Source organism: Varroa jacobsoni, unplaced genomic scaffold, assembly GCF_002532875.2.
Source record: "Varroa jacobsoni isolate VJ856 unplaced genomic scaffold, vjacob_1.0 contig01872, whole genome shotgun sequence".
NCBI classification, from domain to species: domain Eukaryota; kingdom Metazoa; phylum Arthropoda; class Arachnida; order Mesostigmata; family Varroidae; genus Varroa; species Varroa jacobsoni.
In genome coordinates, this window is record NW_019214713.1 from 8,888 (window position 1) to 34,851 (window position 25,964).

At 38.6% G+C, this 25,964-nt stretch overlaps 2 protein-coding genes across 9 annotated transcripts; both read right to left on the reverse strand.

Moving 5' to 3' along the window:
• Positions 1 to 1,800: 1,800 nt before the first annotated feature.
• LOC111272256 (uncharacterized) lies at positions 1,801 to 13,842 on the reverse strand. Of its 4 annotated transcripts, none has more exons than XM_022853587.2 (7): positions 13,337 to 13,842; positions 6,923 to 7,093; positions 6,491 to 6,572; positions 5,300 to 5,385; positions 4,953 to 5,066; positions 4,291 to 4,338; positions 1,801 to 2,467 (listed from the first exon to the last, which is right to left on the reverse strand). In XM_022853587.2, exons 2-7 carry the CDS (start codon positions 6,998 to 7,000, stop codon positions 2,390 to 2,392), a joined length of 486 nt encoding a protein of 161 aa, XP_022709322.1. In that variant the 5' UTR covers positions 7,001 to 7,093; positions 13,337 to 13,842; the 3' UTR covers positions 1,801 to 2,389. The 4 variants fall into 4 exon arrangements, with proteins under 4 accessions (XP_022709322.1, XP_022709321.1, XP_022709320.1 ...); XM_022853586.2 differs by lacking the exon at positions 13,337 to 13,842 and adding an exon at positions 10,441 to 12,943; XM_022853585.2 differs by lacking the exon at positions 13,337 to 13,842 and adding an exon at positions 9,553 to 10,422.
• Positions 7,804 to 25,918, reverse strand: LOC111272255 (uncharacterized). Of its 5 annotated transcripts, XR_015315659.1 has the most exons (15): positions 25,838 to 25,918; positions 24,594 to 24,779; positions 24,146 to 24,296; positions 23,603 to 23,821; positions 23,302 to 23,466; positions 22,807 to 23,063; positions 21,499 to 22,497; positions 20,985 to 21,231; positions 20,647 to 20,806; positions 20,189 to 20,371; positions 19,666 to 20,007; positions 19,034 to 19,144; positions 16,934 to 17,128; positions 16,000 to 16,240; positions 7,804 to 8,274 (listed from the first exon to the last, which is right to left on the reverse strand). XR_015315659.1 is itself a non-coding variant. In XM_022853582.1 (13 exons), exons 1-13 carry the CDS (start codon positions 25,853 to 25,855, stop codon positions 16,975 to 16,977), a joined length of 3,189 nt encoding a protein of 1,062 aa, XP_022709317.1. In that variant the 5' UTR covers positions 25,856 to 25,918; the 3' UTR covers positions 16,762 to 16,974. The 5 variants fall into 5 exon arrangements, 4 of the variants coding, with proteins under 4 accessions (XP_022709317.1, XP_022709318.1, XP_022709316.1 ...); XM_022853582.1 differs by lacking the exons at positions 7,804 to 8,274; positions 16,000 to 16,240 and having other exon boundaries at positions 16,762 to 17,128; positions 20,985 to 21,228; XM_022853583.1 differs by lacking the exons at positions 7,804 to 8,274; positions 16,000 to 16,240 and having other exon boundaries at positions 16,762 to 17,128; positions 19,666 to 19,977.
• Between the last annotated feature and the right edge of the window lie 46 nt (positions 25,919 to 25,964).

Genomic DNA, 25,964 nt, shown 5'->3' on the forward strand with positions numbered 1-25,964 from the left:
ACACGACTATACTAATTCTTAAGTGCGCCCTAGGATATCTGAAGACGTCACATGTATGTACTCTTGCCAATGATGACAACTAACGACAAATTCGATCTAGAAGTTCGCCTGCGATCACCGTAACTCGTTGCTAAATCAAATACTAACGGCGGTTAGTATTTGTGAGTCTCTTTAATTTGGGTTTGTCTATTGTTGACAAGTTAGAAGTTTATCCTGTCTTACAGCAGGAACATATATGAATGTTAATCGACGCCATTAAGTTAGCAATCGTCTAGTAATCTAATGTATCATGATAACGTTACAGTAAATGTATCTGATGATATTATCCTCAAATGCTCAAGTCATCTCGTCTCTAAACACTAGAAGAGGGTAAAATGTATGGATTTATATAATGTTCAACAATAGATATGTGCCGATATATTGAAAAATGTATTTTTTTTTAGTTTTCATAGTTCATTATAGTTTTCATTTTACTAATAGTAATAGCGTCTCATATCGTCTTAGCAAGAAATACATACTGTACCATCTTTATATATTTTATATAGTCCCAGTGATAATAATCATCATGCAATTGTTATTCCGAGCACATGCGTAATGTTCGTTAGCTATGCTTAGTTTGTAAGAAAAAAAAGGTTGTAATTTAAAAAAATCGTTATTATATGAAAATCAAGATTTTTTTGCATATGTGAGAATTGGATTTTCTGTTCAAGTTCCATTCAGTTTATATTGTTTCTTGTTTATTATGTTTATATTGAAATTAAGTTAAACTACGTTAACGAAGGTGTATTTTCGCAAATATTTTTTTTTTTTCTGTTTAATGAAGCTCGGATAGGACAAAATCTCGAAAGCAATCTGAGGCGAGTCATCAACAAGAGACAAAAAGGATGAATAAGATAACTGTAATTGAATTGTGCTCTTTCGGTGTTGAGAAAAATGTTACTCTATCTGAAAGTCAAGGTAATTCGTCGTAGTTATTATAAGATATTACGATGGTACCTTAAGCTATCGGCTAGCGAAACGTTTATCAATTTATTAATATATTCAATTCAAAATTAGCCAGATTATTAACAAATTCAGTTATTATATTGTATTGCTTACTCCCTCTAGCTTAAATCCAACCGTTGCTTTGAAATATGTTTAACCATTTCCAGGGTTTCTCAGTTTACAAAAAAAAATAAACCAAAAAGTATTAGAGATCACTTAGTATTGAGCATTATATTTCAACCGATGAATCAGAAAATAACAAAGTTGTCAGCTGTTGTTACTACTACTACTACTACGTCTGTAGTAAATCTTCCAAATTCTTCTAATTTGAATCGGCTAAAACACAATGGTGAACTTGCGCGAATATTTCAGCTTTGACTGGGCACAAATATACTTACACGCGGGACTAAAATGATTGATTACGCATAGCTTAAAGTAGTATTCAGACGCTAGAGGTGACCAGCTTATCGATGTTAGTCTTCTGAGATGAACTGTATAAAATGCAAGCATTTTTCCATGCTAGACATTCATATTGTACATTTTATGTATAATATGAATATATAGCCTTGTGATAATATGAATCTCAAAACTAAATGGGCCTGCGATGCCATCTCTCTAATGTATCACTACTACCAAAAGTAAATCCATAGACAGGTAATAGGAACATGTTTAAATTATAGGCAACAAAATTAAGAAAAAAAAAAATAACCTAAAATGTTATGCAAGATCAGGTTTACACTTGATTAATAGCTAAGCCTTAAAATAAAGCTTTACCTAATGAATCTTTTAGTTCAATACGTACTGATACCATGCCTGTTTTGCTCTGAATTCGTTATATTTATTGAGGTTTAATCATTAGCGGGCATTTTATGTTTTATAAAATTTGATTACGATGATAACATATACATTAAATGAGCGAACGTGTTAGCCGTTAGGCTGAACGGGTGAACAGAGCAGTAAGTACTAAAGCAAAAGGTCTTGAGCGTTGCTACAGGATAGCCTCACCGTTAACACTAGTTTTGCACAAGTTGTTTAACCACAAAAACTTGTAGAATTTAGAGTACTGAGTAGATCGGTATTAAGGAAAATGATGAAAGTATGGGATGGGGAGTCATGCGGACATGATCATATTCTGCATACGGCCACGTATATCAATTTGCTGAACCAAAGATCGTCAATAAAACTTGTTCTTATGCCAATCACCGGCGGTTGCTGACACGACACAGGCCTTCCACGATGCGTCACGGCACGCCGCGGTGAAATTATAATTATTATATTATTAATCAGTATCTATAATTAGTGTAAATTATATTACGAGTTGGCTGGTTTCTTTACATTACACATTAACATACATTAGTATGTTTAACTTGTAAAGACGGCACCAGATGGCAGCACTGGGATGAGATTATACGATAACTCCACCGATCCGATCTTCTTCTTTGAGAACCTCGTAATAGCTTCGCACAATAACGATATAAATGATCTGAAACCAACACAATTAAAGACGATATGAACGAAACGAGGTTTTTCGACCTGGTGAAAGAACTGTGCCAGTAATGTCACACACGGCTAGTTCCCCGTTAACCACTCCATCTTTGCGTTATTCCAGTATTGAAACACACGTGTATCACAATAAAAACTCTCTATAGTAAAATAATCGGAAGGGCAACTCAACGACAATAAGCTGATTATGAAATGGCATCGTATGAAAAGTAGAAAATTGTATTTACACAGCATTTTATCCCACAACGATAATGATACAGATGCTCCGCCTGAACTAATTTAACTGGGGCTAATTTCGTAGGCTTCTTTGCCATAGCGAGCATCCGTTAATTTGCTATTTTAGGAGCTAGACAAAATCTTTCTTTCTACGAGATAAAGTGGAAGATACTAAAAATACTAAATTGAAATCGCTCAATCACGATGCCACACAGTATCGTTTCTGATGCTCACGGATTTTTCAACAATTCGCCATTTAAGCTCTTTTGTGACTTTACGACTTTCCGAATGTTTGAAAGCTTCGTACCTCGAGGGGTTTTGACCTCCCGTCAATCCCAAATTCAGTGTTAATGGATTATTTTTTTCACTGCTCGCGCCGGAGCGACACTTGCCAATATCGCTTGATGCACGGGTACAATTAAAAAGTTATTCGCGGATCAGAGAGGAATATTTTCAAATAAATATAACTGATGAGTGGTCTAGGTTTCGAATAGGAATTGTAAACTTGGTGAACGAAGGTTATATCAAGTAAATATTATGGCCAAATTGACGCTATAACTTTTTTAAAATCTGTTTTTTTTTGTTTTTAAAAAACAATTCATACGAAAAAAACATCCAGGCCTATAAAGGGCAAATATCACAGATCAGCTAAGGTTTGCTATTGCATAATCAAATAGAATCTTTGAATTTGTAAAGAAAATGCATTGATTAAAACTCTTGTTGTGAAATATTTCGCTTTCAGGTCGCCCATATCGAAAACGCAACCGCAATGATGCGTAAGACATGAACGTGTTTGACTGTGCCTGACCGTGTTTGAAGTTCTTTAAATGCTAAATGATTCGAGAGATAATACCTGTGCGTATATTTCTAAAAATATCAATGTGATGACAAAGCCGTACGGGGTAGGGTCAAGTCCTCGGCGATTTGAAAATTATATATATATATATATATATAACTTGCCCATTTTGGTAGCTGTATAGGACAAGCTATACAAAATAAAATGCAGGTACACTGCAAGACGGCTCAGACAAACTGTGAGCTCAGTATTCCAACCGTCTGAATATCTGCTTTATATTTTTCGACAAAATTTTATAACAAATTACAATAAAAGAATCCATTAAGCGGCAGGCCATCTTTATCGGAACAAGTGTATTGGTTGTATCTACTTCAGATAAAAGATTCCATTTTGGAAGAGAGGCATTTGCCTTTGTGGTTTCGTCACTATTTTACTATGCTATATTTAAGGTCCCATTTAATTCCTGACCGTTCTTATTATCGTCCATTATTACTCTGGGGCTTTCGTGTTGTGTGCATTGGTTGTTGTAGTAGTCAAGATTACCGGGTATCGCTATCGGTCATTGCAAAGTTACAGTATCTAAAACCTCTTGAACAACAGCGTTATCTGAAATTATTTCGACATGCCAACGCTTCTTCTAAAGTACACTGTAAAATGTTTTTTTTTCATCTAATATAGCGTCATCATCCCCTAGATAAGTAGCCTTAAACTAAATGATCATCATTAATTCCTTTGTTCCATAAATGCATACTTCAGCAGGACCTTTTTGAGAAGAGAGATAAAGTACTCACCAGAACGATTACGTTGCCCGCTGAAAGGAGGATGCCACTTCCCAGATGCTGAAATTAAAAAGAAAAGGAGCGTCGTCGTATCACTTGTCTTGTTAATACGGCAATTTGGGACCATAACTCTATTAAGCTCTTTTCCTAAGGGCACTTATAAACTCCAACTCTAAAAATATTTCATATTGAACAGCATTTTTGAATTTACCGTAATTTATGGTTCGAGCTAGACCTACTACAAGACCAGGGCAGTAAATAGAATCATTATAGTCCTTCTTAGAATAACTATGGTCCTGTTTATGTTTACCTATCATGTTAATGACGTTTTGTCCTGTTTGTTTTTTTTTTTCTATTTCTGTTTGCTTTTAAATGCTCTTGAATTTAATAGATGATAGTTCTAATCGAGTCTAATTGCCTAAATATGAGCTGGTATTCGCTACAGCATACTCTAATATTTTGTCATACTTTGTAACTGAAAAGACTTCTTCGAAGGTAAATCAGAATTTAAAAAAAGGAAAAAGAAAGCTGTGAACCTCTTTAGAAATTCGGAAATTCTATGTTGAAAACAGCCAAATAGAGGCCCACAGTTTACTGAGCTATACTTTGCTTATCACACGGTTCACGTACTAAGCCCGAGCTAGCAAACATATCTATCGGTCACTGATACTCACTCCGTATTTCGAGCCGTCGATCCAAGCGTATAGGTAGAACATGACATAAATAATTTCTTTGATTACCATTACGACGGCTACACCAATCCAGGGAATAAATAACTGACGCCGGTACTGAAAACAACGTAACGTTCGCACTTGGCCTGTTTAATTTTTGGGCTGATGACGTAACGTATCTCTACAACAGTTATTCTACGCGTTAAACGGACACACGTGCAACATTAGTAATCTTTTTACTACAAATATATTTAGGCATTTGTAGCAAAGTTTGCAATACGCTGCAATACAAGCATGAAAACCTAAATACAATGCAGATAGGACGTCTTAAAGCAGAAACTTTTCTTTACCAGAATAATGCCGATGAGGAAGATGACGTTGACGATAATGAAGGCACAATCAACTATCATACCGAAAACGGCGCCCGTATACGAGACTGTCAAATTGAACATTTCAATGAAAAACACACGTTTTTAGCTTGTGATATAAAGTTCCCAGTTAACTTATATCCGCTGAAGCATGAGATGAGCATCAGTGATTAAATTCTAATTCACCAATCACCATGTCATACACTGCAGGGCCGGATAGGACTACGTCACCTGATCGTTGCAAGCGATATACGTTACTGTTGTGTAGAAAGTGTTTACAATTGACTTCTTTCAATCTACCAACATAGATAAATAATGCAGTGTTCCCTTTAGCCTGAACTGAAACTTTGCTGAGTTGTATGTCTTTAATTCTTTCCAAAAAAACGAGCACACGGAATTACAGCTCTAGCTTCCAAATATAGCTATAATTATAAGAACACATTTTATCTCTATAGCCTTTGGCGAACGTCAAGCAAAACGTGTCATACACAGCAGGGTTTTAATGCCTAATACCGCTCCAAACAGGTTGACTGGTCCAGGACTGGAATCCTGGACTGGACAAACGTTCCCCACCCTGGTTGATATTTTTAAATAGAATCGCTACCGGTAAACTGTGAATTAACCGAAAAGATGGCCAGCACCTATTACGGGTGTCGTTAGGCAGCTACATTGAACGGGGTGTACAAACCCTATCAGTTATCGTTTTGTCTATCAAGCAGCCTTTTTCGAAAGAGCTTCAGAACAGTTCTAGACAGGTCGACCGAACCCTTCCTGGGTTCGAAAAACCTACTTTAGACTCAGCAAACCGTATTCGACCACTTTTTCCGGATAAAAAGTCCCTGCTGCGCACGGCACATATGCTCTTTCAAGTTGTTGGAACTCAAGGAAGATCAAAGTTCACTTTTTTCCCCATTTACGTTTTTTCACGTTTGAACTAGGGTTAAACTTCATTGACCACAGAGCTAGATTACAACAACTATGCGAAACAAAGAAAATGTCTTCAAGTGATATTTCCGATTGCTTCACGAGTCGATATTGGAAAGAAAAGTAATCGAAACAAAGTGCGACGACAGCAGCTGAAACATGTGTATTTCTGGCCTTTTTTTTTTTTTTTGAAATTAATAGACATATTGCTTCGCACGCTTGTACGTTGTCAAATGTGTTTATACGAACTGCCTGTTTTCGAGTACGTTCCTTTGACGTTACTGATTTCCATAATATCACCATACTGGACAATTTGCCAGAGGTACAGCGTCTGTAAAATAAAGTCAAAAAAATACATTAATATATTCGCAAGTAAGTATTAGGTTCTAGTGCACTTAATCATTCAGTCACAGTGTGCAGGAAGATGACGGAAGTATATACGATTAAAATTAACAACGCATTTCAGATTTTATATAGCCTACATTTTATCGTATTTTCCAAAATAGTACTAGCATATTTTATTCGTTTCTTAATTTATCAACCAAGGACTATTGATTTGGCACCGTAATGGCCTACTTTAAAAACGGGTGATTCAAATAATATTCGTATGGGTACAGCTTATGCTATCTAGGGACATCTTAGCTAAGTCTGACTAAGATAAACACAGAATGATGAACGCACAATGCACGAAATGGCTATCATCACACAGGAGGCCCTTAGGCTGCAGCAAAGGCAGACTTTGGTTACACGAACGGCCATTTTTGTGATGAACGATTAGCTCTCTGTGGTTGTTGTTATTGTTGTCTCGAGAAGATCAATGATTGATGATGGTGAGGCCCAGTCCAGCTGAAGCTATCCAGAGAGTATATATAGAAAAAAATTCCCGCAAGAATCAACAAATGCAAAGACGTTACTAACAGGAAAAAAAAGGCAGAATCACAAGGAAAAGAGATACATATACCTACGTAAGGTATGGGAAAAACTGCTCAACGAAGATGTTGTCCGTGTTACATGATCCAAAATCCGTCTTATTCTTTTTGGTTGTATCGTGTTCAATAACACGAAGATTCATGCAGTTCTTGCAATCTAATCGGATCTTTTCTAGTTCAATTTTAAAAACATAAAACAACGAATTATTAAGCTTGTCAAATTATAACATTTCGCAATTGCCACATTACCATGGTCATCACCTCTCCAATTGTTGAAGTGCTTGCGCTTCATAAGTTTGCCTTTATTTATTAAAACAAATTATTTTTACCTATCGATGCTTACCAGCTACCTAAGGGCAACCATTGCTGACCCGAACTTCAATACGACATCGCTGGCTTGGCTGTTATGTTTTTCGAGATTTCTATTCGTTTTTTGTCATAGAAAAACCTCTCAAAGTCATTTTATTTATTTCGAATCTCTTTTTTTCCAAAACTTATGCTAAACATGCACTCGGAATTGTTAGGAGATGTTAATCCAACGTTATCTCAAACTGCATTTACTACAAAATTCTTATTTGGGCTACATGCGACAACTCTTTTCTATGTTCAACCAAAAAGAAATAACAATCCATATCGAAATTTGTAAAAGCCTCATTTATTACAAACTTACTTTCTGTTTGAAACATTTCACTCCTTTCAAGTTTTGTCGACCTTTATACGATTCGAATAAGCTCATTATAATCAATGTTTAATAATGAATAAGCGTTTTAACATAATAATGGATAAAGAAAATCCCAGAGAGCTTGAAAAATATCAACAAAGAGGAAAAATCACAAGATTTTTGTGAAAATATGTTTTTAGGAACGTATCAAATTCTATATTTTTGGGGTTTCGGCAGGCTTTTATATGTACTGATCTATTAAAAAAAAAATTCCAAATGTTAACGTTGACTCCAATACAATAGATAGAAGGGCCTTAGGTTCAATATAGTTTGTAGCATGGCGGAGAACCAGTTGGTGTGGTTTCGTAGTAGGCGTTTCGAGGTAATCTTTCGCAAATCTTAACAATGTCTTAACGGTATCCTCCGTGGTAGGTTACTATGGCCTACAATATAATTACAGAAGCAAAGTAGCCCGTTAGGTAATGAGTACAACAAACGAAGTGAACGTAGCCAGCACTTTTGTAGGTAGGTACTCGAGCATGAGCTGTCTTTTTTAGCGCACGATTTCAATATGCTTATATAATTTTTACAAATTTTTAGAAAAAAAAAAACATTCCTTTCCAACGACAGGCAAAAATATGAGTGGATGCAATTGCTAAGGACCCGAAATATAGTTTAGGACAAGAAGCTAGATTCTAAACAACCATTTCCAAATTTGTCGCAAATTGATAAACATAGTATAAATTTAGTTTTACAGCATGAAAAAATGATGAGGACAATGATGGGAACAAAATGCAACAAAAAACGCAGACAAAAAAAGGCAGACCAACTAGTCGTTTTTTGCTAATGCTGAATGCATTTTACACCTTCGATACTTTTCACAGACAGATGTAGGCCAAAAGATTCTTGTTCCTGCATTCGTGGAAATGTCGAGATTCAAAGTAGCTATATTAGTCCTTTTTTGTATTAGTTTCACATTGGAGATTTCAAAATCTAGTAGCTTTGTATCATTTACGACAACGAACGTACGGCTATGATATAAAACATGATCATTGTCCCATCAGACACATGACATTCTATCAATTCATTCTGGTTAAAGAGAACATGTAAAAAAAAAACCGCAAAGATTTGCGGCGCTGTGTGAACAAAGTTATAAACCTCAGGAAATTTACACGAGGCTTCATGAACTTTTCCTAAAAACTGATGACCTAGTACTGAAGGTTGCAGAAAACGAAAGCATTGAAGGGACCTCATAAACTGACTTAAATTTATGGGTTAATGTGAAGATCTCGGTTGGGCAATGTGGTCATTTGCTAAAATCCCAAAAACTAAACTATGCTGTAATACTTATTTTCTAGTAACCATCTGAGATCAATGTAGTTCCTAAATTCCTGAGAATGAGATCCGACTTACTCTCAAGGCGAAGTACAAATAATACCATCCGAGCGCATCTGCACAATTACACGATCATAAACCGAAAGGCGGAATGGCATCAATTCTTCGTGTTTGCATCGGATAGATAGTTTTACAATTACTTAGTTGATGTATGCGCTAGCAAAAAAAAATACGTGCCACTGGGGTCAAATACTTAACGTAGATCGTGTATTCGTTTATCTTGCACGATTCATAAGTGTATCTCACATCAACTTCTAGAACCACTACCTTATAATTCCAACAGCTCATTTACTGATTGCAATCAACAAGTACCGAAGCTATACTACCTATAACGCGGACCATCCACTAGTATCGTAGTCTTAGCTATCCGTTCTTCCGCTGAGAGCAGGTACATGGAAGAACAATTGCTCGTCTTGCTAACCACCAAAATGCACAACACGTCGATCGTTGCACAACGGCCACCGCGGGTCTTGCGTTACAATGCTACAGCCATTATTATTATTATTCTCATTTCTTGTTGCTCTACATTGCCACTGCGAATACGATGCCAACTACAACGAAGACCACCGTATTACTTAATCATGCGGCTGATCAGAAGGCCCTAATTGTTGAAGCTAGTCAACAGTCGCTAGCCGACCAGCCGTATCAACTGGTGGATCAACTATGTTCAGCCATACGGTTAACGTTGGCGGCCAACGCGCACACATCTGAGAGTCCTTTTTTGGCCTGGCTGTGACGATTCCATAGACACCCTTCCTCCCAACCATTCATTGGCCCACCGTTCTTCCTTCGGCAAGTCTCTTCTTTGGATATCCGTAATTTTTCGAGTTTGTTCGACGCGGTTCGCAAGTGATTTAAGCGATGAGTAAAAACCACGCGCTGCTACATCAACGAAGGATATGTTTTGACAGACGTGAACAACATAACAGACAGGGCTTCCGCGTTGAACATCCGCTCTTGCTACTAGCGTACAAAACTTACCAGCACGGTTACGATCTTCACAGGGAACAAAGAAACGAGAAGGCTTTTCCGCCATATCGAATAGAAACATACGGTTATAGAGCAAAGCCTAAGCACTATCGTATCAAATAGAGGGCATCCAATCAAAACATCCTGGTAAAAGAGAACATTTTGTCATCTAATGTCGCGGGTGTATTGTATAATTTTTACATGCCTAATACATGTTCTAGCTTGTCCAACGAGTTGCTACTCACAGCTTAATACCGACGGAGGATGGTGGACAAGGGGCGCCCTCCCGTCATGACTATTTGCACGTATGCTCGAATGTCGAGGTGTTCTCTGCACGAATGGAAGTTATAATAGACTGTGCGCGCGGAAGCGAAAATATTTCAGTCGTTACCAACTTGTTATGATATAACCCGTATGTATTTGATCGTCTGGTCAATAGGGTTTCTGAGATGGCAGAAAGCACGATGGGACTCTACATGCACACATGAGTAACCGATGTGATAAATTTGTATTCGAAAGATAGTGTGTTCATGCTAGGAGGATTTCGTAAAGCTAACTGAAAAGCCTGAAAGCTAGCTTTCAAAGGTAGATCTCCATTTCTGATTCATTAATGAAACAATATTTGGCAAGGTGAGTTGAAAAATCAGCAAGCAGGAAATGGAAAATCAACATCAACTAGTTCATACTCTAGAACCTTTTTTATTGTTCCAAATTACGTATGCCCGTAATTCTATGTGTTATTAATACATACAACATACAGGGTTCCTCTATTTGTCTAACTACTTCGAAACCGTCCCCTAACTAACGTACTCTAGTTTTCATTCGACGGTTCCATGGTAGCTAACCTAGAGAACTTTGACGGTCTAATCTAGTTACACAAGTTACAGTAATAGCTTCCTTTAAGTACGAATGTATTCTAGGTATCACGTGGCTATCAAATCTGTTTCGGTATTGTTAAATAAATGTCGGAAGTCCTTATTTGGCGATTATCTATGTTCAGTTGACAACTGTAGTGACCGCCGCCGACATCTGAGTGACCACAACATTGCATCATCAACAATAGACGTACCACTTCTCGTTAAAGACAATAAGGCTACTTCTACGAATACCGTAGACGGACAATGTTTACGAAGCAATAGCAGACTCAGTCTAAGCAACGCTTTCACAGAGGCTTCGTCAACAGCTCGTAAGGTCAGGGCTTTATTGGTATTAATACAACGATGATATATCGCTGTCAAGTCAACAGCGTCAACAATATTCTGGCCAAGGGCTTTGCATGGTATGATTTTACGGTCATAGTTCATGCTTGAGCATATCTTCAGTATACTCTATCCACCAAATAAAATTGTGGCTTTTATTCAACACACACAAATATGTTAGGCTTTTAACTTTAATAAACGATTTTTACATGGTTGAGGATTAAGTCTATGAGGAGCGGATCTTTGTCTGTCGGCAAGAATTGAATACCCTGACTGAAGTGTTTGTGTCGATCGGCGCTAGCTTCAACGTTAGACGCCTGTTTAGGACACTGGAAGGCTACCTAGGTTGTATACAATGAAGTAATTCAACGTTTCGCTGACCAACACCTTTGGGTCACCACCAGACCCGACCTGTAAGCTGTGCTTACTAATCACCATCTGACCCATTTTTTCTAACCACCTTATACGATGGGTTTTGCGTTACGGCACTTACAGGCAATTTTTTTCGGTCGCATTGGAGTATCAATTAGAGAAAATTTCCACCGTTTTAAGCTCTCTAAGGTATACATATTCATTGAATGAGCACTATAAACTGAATGTACGTACTTATACAACGAAGCTTTACGAAAGCAAATATTTTTGTAAAATTTCTATACATACAGACACCAGTTCAATGAATGCGCAGAGTAAATTCAATTAAACAACGACGTACAAAGAGGATAGAGAATACCGTCAGGGGCGGAAATCAAGTGTTCGTGTGTTTAGTTACAAACGAGTGCCGTGAGCTCACCCGCCAGCGAGTTCAATACGTATTACTGCGGTATCGATCGGGACAAACTGGAAAACTTAGTCCATTAGTATTGTGACTAAACAGTGAGTCGCGTAACCGAGCAAAAAGCAGCGAAACAAAAAACAAAGGAGATTCCAAACAAAAGGAGTTAGAATGAATTGTTGTGGAGGCGTTTACTCAGGGACTTATGGATCTCCAGTTTACGGCGCTCCCGATCGCTATGAAAACTATGGCAGATATGTTTCTGGTCAGTGGGCTCGTGGGCTCTGGGGCTCTGGTCCAGAAGGTCCAAGCAGTGTTGTCCAACAGATCTGGCAAGGCACACGCACCGGGCTCACGGGTGTCGCGATTTCAACCCCATTCACTCTTGGGCTAACAGCCCTGTTATACTTTACGGGAATATTAGGAGAGCGTGATCCTTCCAAGCTCGGTTTCAAAGACACTACTAGTATCTACGGTGGACCGATCACATTCGGCGGTGCACATAGACCTCATGCCCATACCCTGAGCTGCCAGTTTTACAGAGACTAATTCAGAAACTCACTGAAGGGGCGATGGCCTCTTCCCGCAGACGGATAGTTTGAAATTTCGTGACGACGCAAAATACAGGTCCCGTTTAGACTAATAAATTGAGTTACCCTATAGCTCACGAACTAAAATTGGGTTACGATATCTGCTAAAACGAAATAAATCTCAACTGGCTATGAAAGAAAAATCATCAATTTTTTGGCGTGTCTTTTGGGCATTTTTGCGAAAATTGTGGATTTGTGTAGCGTAGGAGAGCCGTAGTTAAACTTGAGGGTCATGTAATTAATTATAACGGGTTCATTCACATATTATAACTGATTGATTTGATAGATCGAACACGTGTTTAAGCAAAACGACATCAAAGCCGTGCACGGCCTATAATTTGCCAGGTATTATTGAATGTCGGCTGGGTAAGAACTGTAAAAGATGTTCATTACAAAACAAAAACGATTCCTAGCAAATCCTGCTATAGTGAATTTTTTTTCTTGTTGAGACATTTTACTATCCGCATTGCAACCTCATAATTCGTTTCTTGTTTATGGCGTCATGGCCGAACGCAGTCGTTGCGTCTATCAAAAAGTACATCACTGACTATTTATGATTATTTATTTAGTCGAAATATACCAGCCAGTGCAGTGGGGAAAGCCGAACGGTAGTGGAAGGTGAGAGGCTCGCAGATTTCCACCGAAGGATACTCAACTCGTCACTTTACCACCTAAGGTGCCCAAACATTGAAATGCAACTCGCTTCATTTATTTAGGATGTCAGTTTTGTTTCTAGTTATACAAATGCGGCCGCATCAGTTTATTGGCGCAAAAACAAATTGTAGGATCCGTTATAGAACCTGATTCTTTTCCGCAGGTCGCAGGTCACTACACCGAAAACATAGCTCTGGTTAATCCTTATTAATGCCACATTTCTGTACTTAATAAATGTTCAAATGCTTGTTAATACTGCCACAAATGATGCGTGTACGTTTAAAAACACACTGCACATATCATCGATTCTTCCGTCTACGGCTGCTATTATTGCCTGGTCACTAGTTGAGGCTCCGCATAACGCCTGCCACAGCCACTGATGCAGCTACCAGCGGCCGACAAGCTAACAGAGTTCTAAACAAATACGCCCGAAATCAGTAGTAAGTTGTTCTGTTTCTTAGAAGCCTTACCCCGGCTGGAGAAAAAGCGGGAAAAGAGCCTGAAAGACTAGCTGCCCATACACGCTTCGTACTACGCGGTGCCAGTCCCCTACCCTGCCACCAAACGGCCGCGCGTGGCACTTTCCGATCTGTTAAAGGTTAGAAGCACCGCAGGCAGCTCACCATGCTCAGATACGTAGTAGCAGTAGTAAGCGGGCGTTATAGCTACGCATTGCTATAATAAAAATCTGAGCCTACTAGCACTGATGGGTGCAGCAGCTGAGTGCAGCTACACAGTACCTGAAAAAAGATGTAGCAGTCGTAACAAAGACGACAAAAGGTTCTGCCCGACGACCGTATCACTGTATCGCATGTAAGAACCGTAAGAGTCGGAATCGATCGGCACGGCTTAAGTATTTTGGCTTTTCAGAGTTGAGTGAGCTTACCTGTCATTCGGCAGATGTCATAGAGATTCGAATGAAAGGTGAAACGAAGAGGGGTTCAACTGAGGGGAGAGAGGAGAGACCGAACCCTTTTATGATACTTCCTGTAGTATTAGTTCTATCACCACAAAAACTGCGACTATGAATTGCATTCTATGCAGTTGCAGTGAAATGCAGACTACCAATTACGGATACTGCTGCTTCGATAACGTGTTGTAAACGCACCTTGTCTAACATAGTGTAAAGAGGCGATCAATCTGCTGCGAACACTCAAACAACTTCAACAAATGCGCTGGCCTATTTTGCTCACGTGTCAGTATAGCTCTTGATTTTATGCCTAATTATGGATTTTTTTAACTGTTTTTTATTTATGATCTTATTTATATAGAAGCATTTAGGCACATGTATCTTTTACATACTTCACAGTTGTCATGGAATTATATAAAACATGACGTGAAACACAGCGTATAAGTACTGATTGTACTGTGTGCCAGTGTTTCGAGTACAGCGACTGCTTGATTCTCAAACTATATTTAATAGGTGCTAAATAAACCTTTAGGCCAGCAGCTGTTAAGAGGGTTAGAAATGGATACTACCGATGCTTACCGCTATAGTGATACAACGACGTTAAAACTACAAACAATTGTGTGTTATGCCATGGCTGCGTGTCCGGCAACGCTGACTTGATGCCCGAATGCCAGCGTTGGTCCGTTTATAAAAACCTTTACAAATGTTATAATTCTACAACAGCGGACGCGGCAGTATGGTAGAAGTTGCAAATGCGCTTTTACTAAGTAGCTACTGCAAAAGGGAGAACAAATATAGAAAATTTTGGTCCTCTAATTCAGTGAGTCCTAGTCGACGTCATTATGCATGAATCATTAAAGGGCTGTAAATTTGATTGAGGTATATTTGCTTATTTCAAATAAGAAGACCCACATGTACGCAGGAGCGATTTGTTTCTAAGGCAACTTACATGAAGTTCTGTAAGCGCATATTCTTGCTTTGAATGAATTGAATAAAGCACTAAGAAAATAAAGGTCACTTGTGAGGGTTGAAATCCTTTCAAGCCGTCTATTGTGCACAAGATGTGGCTGCCGTAGGGAAATTGCTTTTTGCGAGTTTAGTAGATGTATTATACAACATATATTGCAGACCACTTTTAGAAAAATCGAATTATGTTCACCTTTGGCCATATATCATAACCGAAAAGATATAATGACGATTACGGCGAGACCCACCTATAAATGCGTTCAATAATATAATCTTACATAGCAACGTGAATACACATTTAGTCTATTTAATAGTCATCCACCGATTTCAACCGATCAAGAATTCCGGAACCTTTAGCAGGAGGAGGATGGAAACGAAGACTATAAAAGGCATCCCTATTTTTTAGCGGTCATAGTAGTTTTACTTTTTAGCATTGTCACCATCATGGGATTCGTTCGGCCTAACAAGTGAGGCTACTGCCGCGTCACTCATAGAAGCCGTTTAGCTTTCAGACGGGCGTCGTTTGTCGTGTTTGAGATCTGCCAACTTAGTTATGCCGAATGAACGCCTTGTCGTTGTCATCACCAAAGAAAAAGAATAATAAGAGACAATTGAGGGCTTTTGGGTGAGCTTGGCCTCCGTAGCCACTTTTCATTGGTTTCAACGAAACACTCTACTACTGTTCACTAAGCAATTCTCTTTCTGTGTTATACCTTCTCTATAGGCTCCTCCTTTTGTGGCCTTCGGTACTATCCTTTGGCTAAAACCTTCCTTGCTTCTGTTATTATCCGCGGGTCCCCCTTTGTGTTGGTTAATCATGCACTGCTCTTTTTCATATTTGTCAACTACCGTATTTACACAGATAGGTACCAATTTTGCGCCATTACGGCGGTTCGAGCTACCAAAACTTCGCGCTCTTACCGCAATCCATCTGTAGAATTAGTCGGAGTTGTACTGAAAATGCAAGCCAATACAGAGTGCGGAAATAAAGGCTTAGCTCCTATTTTACCGAAAAAGAGTGATGGTAATCAACAGGATATGTCAGAACCAGGTTATACAAAGATAGAGGTTGGCCTAAGAAGCACTGACCACTATTACGTTAGCAAAATTTGATGACCAGTAATAATGTTAGTGCAAACTAAGGCCAATGTGCATTACTGGAGAACCAGAAGCTGCAATTTCAGGTTTCGCTGTCCGGCATATAACGAGATCAGTTTAAGCATCATAATTAACAACCATAAGAATGTCCTTGAATAGCAAAGTATAGATGCTACTAGTAGGCAACTATTCTATAATAGCTGCCTATTATTAAGTTCTCGTAACCTTCAATAAAAAATCTTCTGCAAGAAATTTCAACACTGAAACTTATCCAGGAACTCAGATTGGGTATAGTTGTGTACATTCTATATTGAAATATAGACGATGCAATAAGGAATGTTTTATAACTACTACACCGTTAAGAAATACAGAGACGATTATACATAATGCTTGCATAGTACTCGGATGCCTCAAAGCCGAGGTAACTTGTCTTCATTTAATAGCAGCTATTTTAAAGTTATATATACATATATATATATATATATATGTTTGTATAATACAAATTACACCGCATTCAGTACAGCTTTCAAGTAAGTGGACTCAATTTACCGCAGCGAATCAAGCACTGCTATCTCTCCACCAAACAGGCGTCACTTGCGGAACTTCTCAAGACGTTGATTCTTAAACTTCTCGATTGTTCTTTCTGCAGCAAGTTCCAATGTCCTCGTGTGGACTGCGTTGACTCTCTTTCGAAAGTTTAATATATCATCACCTAACATCCATGCCTCATGGAGTTCGTCCATTCTGTAAATGAAAGTTAAAACAGATAGAAAATTGAACAGACTACGGAATACGGGACTAAAAACAGTATAAGAATGTTAAGATCTTACTACTCTTCTGAAAGTAGGTCTTCGCTATAGAAGCAGCGAACACTTCTTTACATGAAGGTCCTCATTTTGTTACAAATTTTCAGCCGAAAGCTTCTAATAGCGCCAAGATGGGTGGTAAGTTCGCTCTAGCATCCGGCGTCATTTCTCTGATTGGAACAAATGAAGATGACAGCGTATGGACAAATTCCACAAAGGGTTGATACATTCTGTTAGCATACTGTTCACTGCAGCTGAGTTTACGTAGGAAATTCGAATAATGACTTAATTATTTGTCAAAGCTACAATAAAAAAATTCATTGTCGGGAGAAATCGGAAAATCAACTCAGCCGTTCGAGCTTTTGTGCCGGGCCACGATAGGTCACCAGCACTTCGTCGAGCACAAATTATTTACATATATATATATATAGCCGGAAATAGTTTAAAGGCCTGATAATTCCATTTACAAACAAACTTATTTTCCATGTAGAAACTAATGAATCACCTTCAACTAAATTCTTTCAATTAACGTATGGCGAATCAAAATTTCTAGAACCAAGCATTGGTTTCGGAGAGGTCTTGAGCACACCCACGTATTACTTTTTCTCCATTTCCTTTGTATTCCACTGTGAGAATTTATGATATAACAGCGACGGGACCTTAACTGACTGGAATCAAAATGTTCCTCAACTATTAGCACATGGCACTACATAAATAAACCTTTCCTTTCGAAATCAGAATAATCAGTAGGCTGCGTTAACTGCTGAGCACATAGCAGAATAAATTCTTTCTCCAGGCTTACTCGTACTCAGGCTTGCCCTTATAATCTTATCACATTATTGATAGAGCCAGGCTTTTTTAATTTGCTAACTGAAAGAATTTAGTTGAAAGTGATTGATTAGTTTCTACGTAGAAAACAAATTTCTGTGTAAACAGCATTATTAGTCCTCTAAACTATTTCTTGCTCGACGAGGCCCTCTTATCCTACCGTGGCCTGGCACAAAAGCTGGAACGACCGAGTTGACTCTCTGATTTATCCCGATAATGACATTTTTTACTGTGGCTATCGCTACTGAACATATCGCGGTAAATTTTGAAAACTAGGATTGGCCTTTAGGGGCAACCCCAATGAATGTGTTTTTGTTTGACTTATATGTATGACAGCACACGGGGCCATCATCATGACACTCTAAACGCCGTTGTTTTTGTCTTCTTATGCAGCGTAAAAACAAGTTTAGCTATGTTGAAACATACGAGTTGTTTAGACTAGCTTCCTCACGAGCTTCTAATTTGTACATTAAGATTGGTCCTTTTTCTTAGGCAAAGCTTCGCATCAAAAAACAGCCAACCTCAACAGTTACAACTTCTGCACACGCATCCTTCACAAATAGCAAACAAAAAAGGCTATTTTAAAAACAGACCTCACATCAACAAACATTGTTTACGCTTACATAGGTAAATTTTACGCTGTTCGGGACTCATACGCAAAATTAATATTAATAGCATGGCAGAGGTAATGACACTTCGGCAGTTCAAACTTTTCTGCTTTCCATCGTGGCAACCGCATCACATACCTACTGTCGTTGAGTTTTTTAAGGTGAATATAAGTTCCCCGGGAAAAAAATCCGTACAGGGTTTCTATCTAACACAAGTTAGAGTATCGAAATCGAATAAATAGACTGTATTACATAAAGTATCGCTCCCCCATTTCAGAGCTTCTTGAGAAACAAAAAGTTTGTTAGTGGATGTTCTAGGCAATATTCTATTCATTTTAGGTATTTTATATAGATTTAGAAGTCTCTAATCCTCTATACATTGATGCATATATAAGACGGGTCCTTACTTGAGTTCGAAATCCTTTGGGTTACAATCGCCCTCAAGCTGTCCTACCTCGAACTCCACTTGTAAATCCGCGTCTATAAATACCCTTACTTGTCTACAACGCCAGACAACGCTAAAAAAGCAGGTTAAACGCCGATAGTTACGCCATGCTACATTCTAGGCGAATATTATTATATAAACATTGATTTATATAAATGTATCTATAGTCTTGAATATGATAATCCTTTAAGAATCTACGTCATCTAGAGGGAGTCAAATCATAATGGCCGTTTCATCAGCTCAAAGTTTCGTTTAAATTTAATTAATTAAGCAAAAGCTTAATCGTTCATGTCTAGGAACTTTCCACAATTCTTTTCATTCTCTTAACCCATTACGTACATAAAGAGGAACAGTGGTAATCATTTAATGTGTCGGACGCCATATTAGTTTTGCTAGCTTAGTTAATTATTACTTTCCTTCGACAGTACAATTTCTTTTAATTACAACATTACTATTATTCTTAAATGGAGCGATTATTGAAAGAACTATACCAGGATTCTAATATTTCCAGCTAGCTGAATCAATGAGCCAAGTTTTATTTTCATCAATTGAATATATTAACTGAATGTAAGCGGCCTTAAGGCTAACACTTACCCTCCAAATGACACCCTCTTTTTTCCGGCGATGAGCGCAGTGTCCGTCTTTAACCAAAATTCGACGCCTTTGAAGGATGCCCAATTCGCCTCCAGTACTTCGATGGCTGAACGTATCTTCAATTCAGCATCCGACCACGAACTCGCATGCCATACCGTGCCCTCACAATTTCGAACTAGCGCCCTCCGCGTCCATGTAACCACGAGAGGGGCCAACGCAAAAAGACCCCCACTGCTGCGGTGCGGATCTGTCTCTGTGCAATCGACAATTTCGCCTTGTACATCACCTCTCGGGAGTTCGCGGCAATCGATTCTGACTAGAGCAAGGTCATGTTTTGAGTAACTGTGATAAAGCGAAAAAAGTCAAAAAGGTGTGTGTGTATGCTTTGTATTGTATGCTCACGGCATTTTCTCATAGAGCCCTAAAAACACCTGGCGTTAATATCGTTATCGAGCCCAACAAGCCCATTTGATCAATGTAGACCAAGAACACATTTAGCATCTACGTATTTCGAAAAGCTTACCTAACAGAAGCGGATCTTGTTTCGAAGTTACACTCAACATAAATATCCTGATGCGGAGCGACTTCCTCTAGTTGAGCCTTGTTGATTAAGGGCCATGGTTTGGCGCGAACTAGGAACTCGTTTACGCGTGAGAGAAGCGCCTTGAAACCGTCTTGCTCCGAGCGCATTTTGTCCAGCTGTCGTCTATAAGATATACAACTACGCTATTTTCCTCATTACTCGCAAACAATACAAGCGGTGATGTGCGCTATCTGAATCCGAAACAATCTCAAGAAAGGCTTGCACCATAATCAAATCAGTACATACGATCAGTACATTTACAGTTTTGGTCAATCAATCTCTTAAGTTACAGTTTATTATTTTTAGTGGTGCCATCTATTGACTTTGAATGAGGCCGCTTAGTTTCTTTTACGATGTTCCTTTAGATCGGTCGAGCACCAACTCTAACCAACGCATACCTCAGGTTTTCCTGATATCCTGTATTTTCCTCAGGCACAAGCGTTCTTTTCAAGGCAGCGGCGTCCATGCCATATTTGACGTGTACCTTCACTGGGGAAGTGACGGGCGGTAACTTTTTTGGAGACAACATTGTTATACCTTTAAAAAGCTCGGGAAATTCTTCAGAAAAGCAAAAGCAAAATATTGCGGTGAGTATTCGTAAAACCAATACAAGGTAAATCTTGCTGAACTAGCCAGTTATCTTGAACTATGATAGAGGTTCTACTCGTCATTGTGCGAAATCGCAACCCGTTTAATTTGAGTGTTACTTACCTTTGTGCTAGTTATATGAACGTACCTGCAAGCAATTGGTCCTCCGTGAAATTTTGTTTTGTTGCAAGTGAAGTTGGTTTAATGGAATTGTTTAAGTTTGTTCGCTGTGACAGCGGCGTGCCAAACGGGGACACTCCGCTCCGGTCCGATAAAGTGCGACCCGAAGTTTCACCGAAATGGCTGCCGAAAATGATATCAGTGCAGTCATGGAATCCCGGGATTTCGGGTTCATCGTGCAGAAGACTCACCTCGTCGTCACGAGAAGCCGGCTTCTTTAAGTCCAGAAATATAAACCCATTATATTACAAAGTCAACTAATAGAGCGAACCCTGCATCCTCCCCTTAAGCTAACCACAAGATTTCTTCAAAGTAATATACTTTCGTACAGTTCATTATTTGTCTAAGTCTACGCGCAACTGAATTTGAAGCTAGGAGTTACTTAATAGACAAAGTTGATCATCAAACCTATCATATCTTCTCTGATGAACATCATCATAATCACAAAATCATAATATGTCAATCAGACTATCTAGATTTACCTCAGGAGACCTGGCTATACTGTAGGTTTCATTAGCGATTCCCACGCCAACCTTAGTCTGGTTCAACGCTGATCGATCTCCAATTTTCAATAGTCGGTCTCTCTTGCCAGCTTCATCGCATTCCCTATACGATAGCCGTCCTTTCGTAAAAGTCGTTTCCGTATGATTCCACTCATTGCTCGGATCACATTCTATCAGCGGTGCCTCGATTTCATCAAGAGGTTGAACGCCACTTACGTCCAGTTGGCGATCAAATCCTGGTTGGCTCAAGGTGTCATTACATGTACGGTCCTGGAGGTCGTCGCTGTTGTCTTTACTGCCTCTGCTATCGTTGGTATCTTTGTCGCTGCCAGAAATCTCCGGATCTTCTTTACATTTTTCAGCAGTTCGCAATATAAACGTCCGACGTTTACCAGCTGTTTCATCGCGCTTTTCGGTTCCAATAAGAGCTGACGTTTCATCCACATTTTGACAATCATTCGCTCTCACCTCTTCGTCGCTAACTGTGGCAGAAGTCGCTTCGTAGATTGGTAATATGCTAGCATTTTCCATACGACTTGGACCTTGTGCTTCATCAAGCTCTTCACAACCGGAGATTATTGCCGACGTCGATGCCGCGAAGGACCCCTGAGATTCATTTAGTCTAGTCGCATCATCTTGATGATGATATTCGATGTCGTCGGTTGCGGTCTCATGTTCATCTTCTTCATAATGTTCGTTGTCTTCGGTCACATCCGTGCAATTCATTGTCTCAATATCTGTACAGTTGAAAGATATAAATTCATTCCTAATTGACATTGATGCCGTTACAACACTTTCTTGCATCAATGAAGTGCCGGCATTGTATGCTGTATTGCTCCGATTCCTGTGCGAGCTTTTATTTAATTTGCTGAGATCATCGTAGCAGGTAGAATTCTCGAGGCTGTCTGCTGACTCACTGTGATCCGCGGTGCTTGCTTCGTTAGCTGAAGGATTTTTTTCAATAAACGTCTCTGACGGCTAACAGAAAAACCAGAACCTAATTTAGTATATTTAGCCGTTTGGTCATAATAGCTTTTTACGTTTACATTGTTTGGTTATCAACAATTTTTTGAAAATTATTTCAATCACAGTTACATAATGATATATAAGTTAAACGTGAACTAAGTGAAAATTTGGGTACTGAACAAATATATAAATAATAGACCAATTTACTAATATACAATTTTAATTTTCATATAAATGAGTAACTGTCGGCCGCGTTATGAGTATCTTGACAGCGTTTTGTCACAGTTTGATTTTACAGTATACACAGATGCTTTCACCTACATCAATACACGAAGAAAGATTTGGCGGAGGCAACGACTGATATACTGATTCGCTCCGAGACTCATCTGCTCGATTTCTATTGATAGAATATAACTTGCTGTTCTCCTCAGACGAAGGCGAGCGCCGAGAAAGCTCTTCGGCCATAGTTTCATCAGGCATTATATTTGAAAACCGAATACCCGTAATAGTATTATTTGCGAAGGTGTACTCGTGGACAGGGTTGATGTTTACGTTGTTCCGTTTACGTTCAGCGCGACCTGAAAAGAGAAACACTTTAACGACTTAATTCATTTTTTTTCTGGACTCTATGTTATTCGACATGAAACGAGACGGTTCTCAGATTTTACAGACGGCTCGTAAGAAATCATATTCATGAGCATCCCGACCTTTGATCCAAACCCCTATAGGTACCAGGGTCTTACTTATGGAACCCGTTCGAATATAAAGTGCATGATTTGCACAGATAGTTTGACTAGACTTCCAAAGAATTATCACCTTGCAGAGCAGCCTTAATGCCGTAAATGTCGGGCCTGGTTTCCGCTGGAAGAAGTCCTTCAGCGACCTTGCGCAACTCCTCTCTCACGGGACCAGTTTTTTCGTCGCAAAGCTCTACAGGGTGAGTTTTGTCTTCCTGTTCTGAAGATTTCCGACGCGTTGGTTCTACAGTATAGAAGAAAAAAAAACATCATGTTCAACTTAGCACCATTAGCTAGTAGTTTCACGGTTCTATCCGTAACATGAACTGTATCCCCTCAAATCAATTTAAGAAAAAGCTCTACTTATGGGAACAGGTTACCTTCTGGTGGTGTTAACGACGGACAGACCGCTTCAGATTTAAGAGCAGCATTGGATTGACCCGAGGTCTTCTGGTCACTGACGTTTGTCATAATCACACTTTCTTCATCGTCATCTTTAGCTGCAACTTCCGTATATTTACCATCGAGCGGGCCTTTGCTATGTTCCGTGTCGCTGATCTCTTCATCATCCAACCAACCAGCATCTTCATCATTTCTATCTGATCAATGATACAATCGTAAATGAAACAATAAAATTGCTTAATTCGGAATATTCAGAATAATTCATCACGAAAGATGACTTCACTTGAACGGCATTATTTTCATAAAAACAGCTTAACTTAAACTATACCTGTTAGGTTCAACTCGGCCCTGTTAAATCTGGCGATTGCTAAGTTTTCTCGAATATCGGATAAGGTCTAGCTCGCGTTTAAACAACTTCTAGAAATTATGGCCGTGTATTGCAGTGCAAAGTCTCGTCTACAAACTGCCATCTGCTGAAATGATTCAAATAAAATTTTGAAATAAACCACATTCTGGCATACCTTGAGAAGGAGTGGATGACAGTGACATTTCCATGAGTGCAGAGGTGTCGGGAAGTCCGTCTAGAGTGGAATTGCTGCTATGGAGTCTTTTAGAGAGGTTTCTTTGCTGAAATGATTCTTGATCCATAAGGCAAGTGCCGTGCAGCGAAGACTGCGATATATAATCCAAATAATGCAGTAATTAAATTAGGTAGTATTTTTCGTGTATATCATTGTCAATGTCAAAACAAAATAGTGGCTTTCAACATTTTCAATTGTGATGTAGATATGGTCTCTCTATAGTTCAGTAATTCACACGGAATGAATCAAACATTATTTCAACACTTTCTAACCCTATTCGGCCATTTGTTCCCACCGTTACCTATCACGTTTCTTATTATAGCAAACATTTATTCCGTATCTTGATCATCTGCAAAATAACTATATCAGAAAACTTCACGTGGCGTACTTGTTGATCATGCAGGGTCGACATTTCTCCAAGAGAAACTGAGGAACAGTCCCCCCCAAATGTGGTCTGTTTCGATTCATCGGAATCGACCGAGAACACCCGTGTCTGATTGCTGACGCTAAAGCTTACGCGTTTATTCAGAGGACGGGTCAACGTGACCTCGTCGTCGTCGCGTTTTTTTATTATCTGCAACAGATCAGATGTAAAAGAGATCCCTTTTTAAGAGTGCTTTTTAGATGTTAAAACAACGCAGCGATGTGCGCTATAGATGCGCATTGTTAACCGTGCCTTTAATACGTATCATTCTGCCTTCTCTAATGGCCTTATATTTACAGGTCTTAACCTCCTGAGCCAGAAACATCGTTTCAGTTTTTTCGCATAATTATTACGTTGATTAACACCATGTATATATATTCAGAGGCTAATAAACACCTATGTGAGTCATTTGGCGACTAAGTACTCATAGTATAAATATATGATATTTGCATACAGAGTAGATAATTTTGTTGGGGTAATTAATAATGTCAGGAAAGGTCTTCTTTAGCTATTAATTATTATTAGTTAATTTTAGAAAGATAAAATGAAATCTTTTATAATAATAAATAATAATAACAATAATAAACTTAAAGCTACATTTTACATTGTGCCTAAAATATTTCAAGGATTCATGTAGCGTTATGATCTGCTAAATTATTGAATAAACTATAAAAAAAAAACAACGGATTATCACAGATATAATATGGTATACTATTATTATTATATCTATAGACCCAACTATTTATTTAGTTTTATCGAATGTATGTTGCATTATTAATATAAAACAATTATAGGGATAATCGAGAAATATTATTATCATGACAGCTGGGCAGCTCACGAAGTATACAACGTATCCTGCTTTTTTCCTTTAGAGTTTGGAATGGTGCACTCTATGAAAGGCTTTAAAAACATTGAAATTTATACAATGGAAACCTTATCTGTTGTTAGTAAAGTTGTGTCCTCTTTATAAACGCTCCAGTTCAGATAAATTACTACAAGTCTGGTCAACAAACAGTTTCCCAAAAAAATATGTAATCAGGAGCCAGGCCTTTAAAAATATTAAATAATATGTTCTTCTTATGTAGTAAGTAGATGTAATTACTAATTTTTTTTTAAAAACATTAGGCACATCTTTGATTTGGGATTTTAATATAGTTAATCAAAGATGGGATCCAGATTCTTTTATAAAAAGTTTATGGGAAACTTACTGATCGTCGCCCGTGCATAATGGTGGAGCCGTTAACCTGCTCATAACCGTTGCATCAGCGGTATTATGAATTCAAAATCGAAACTACCCGCGCCGTAATGGAGGACAGCCGGGAGGGAGCTATTTGA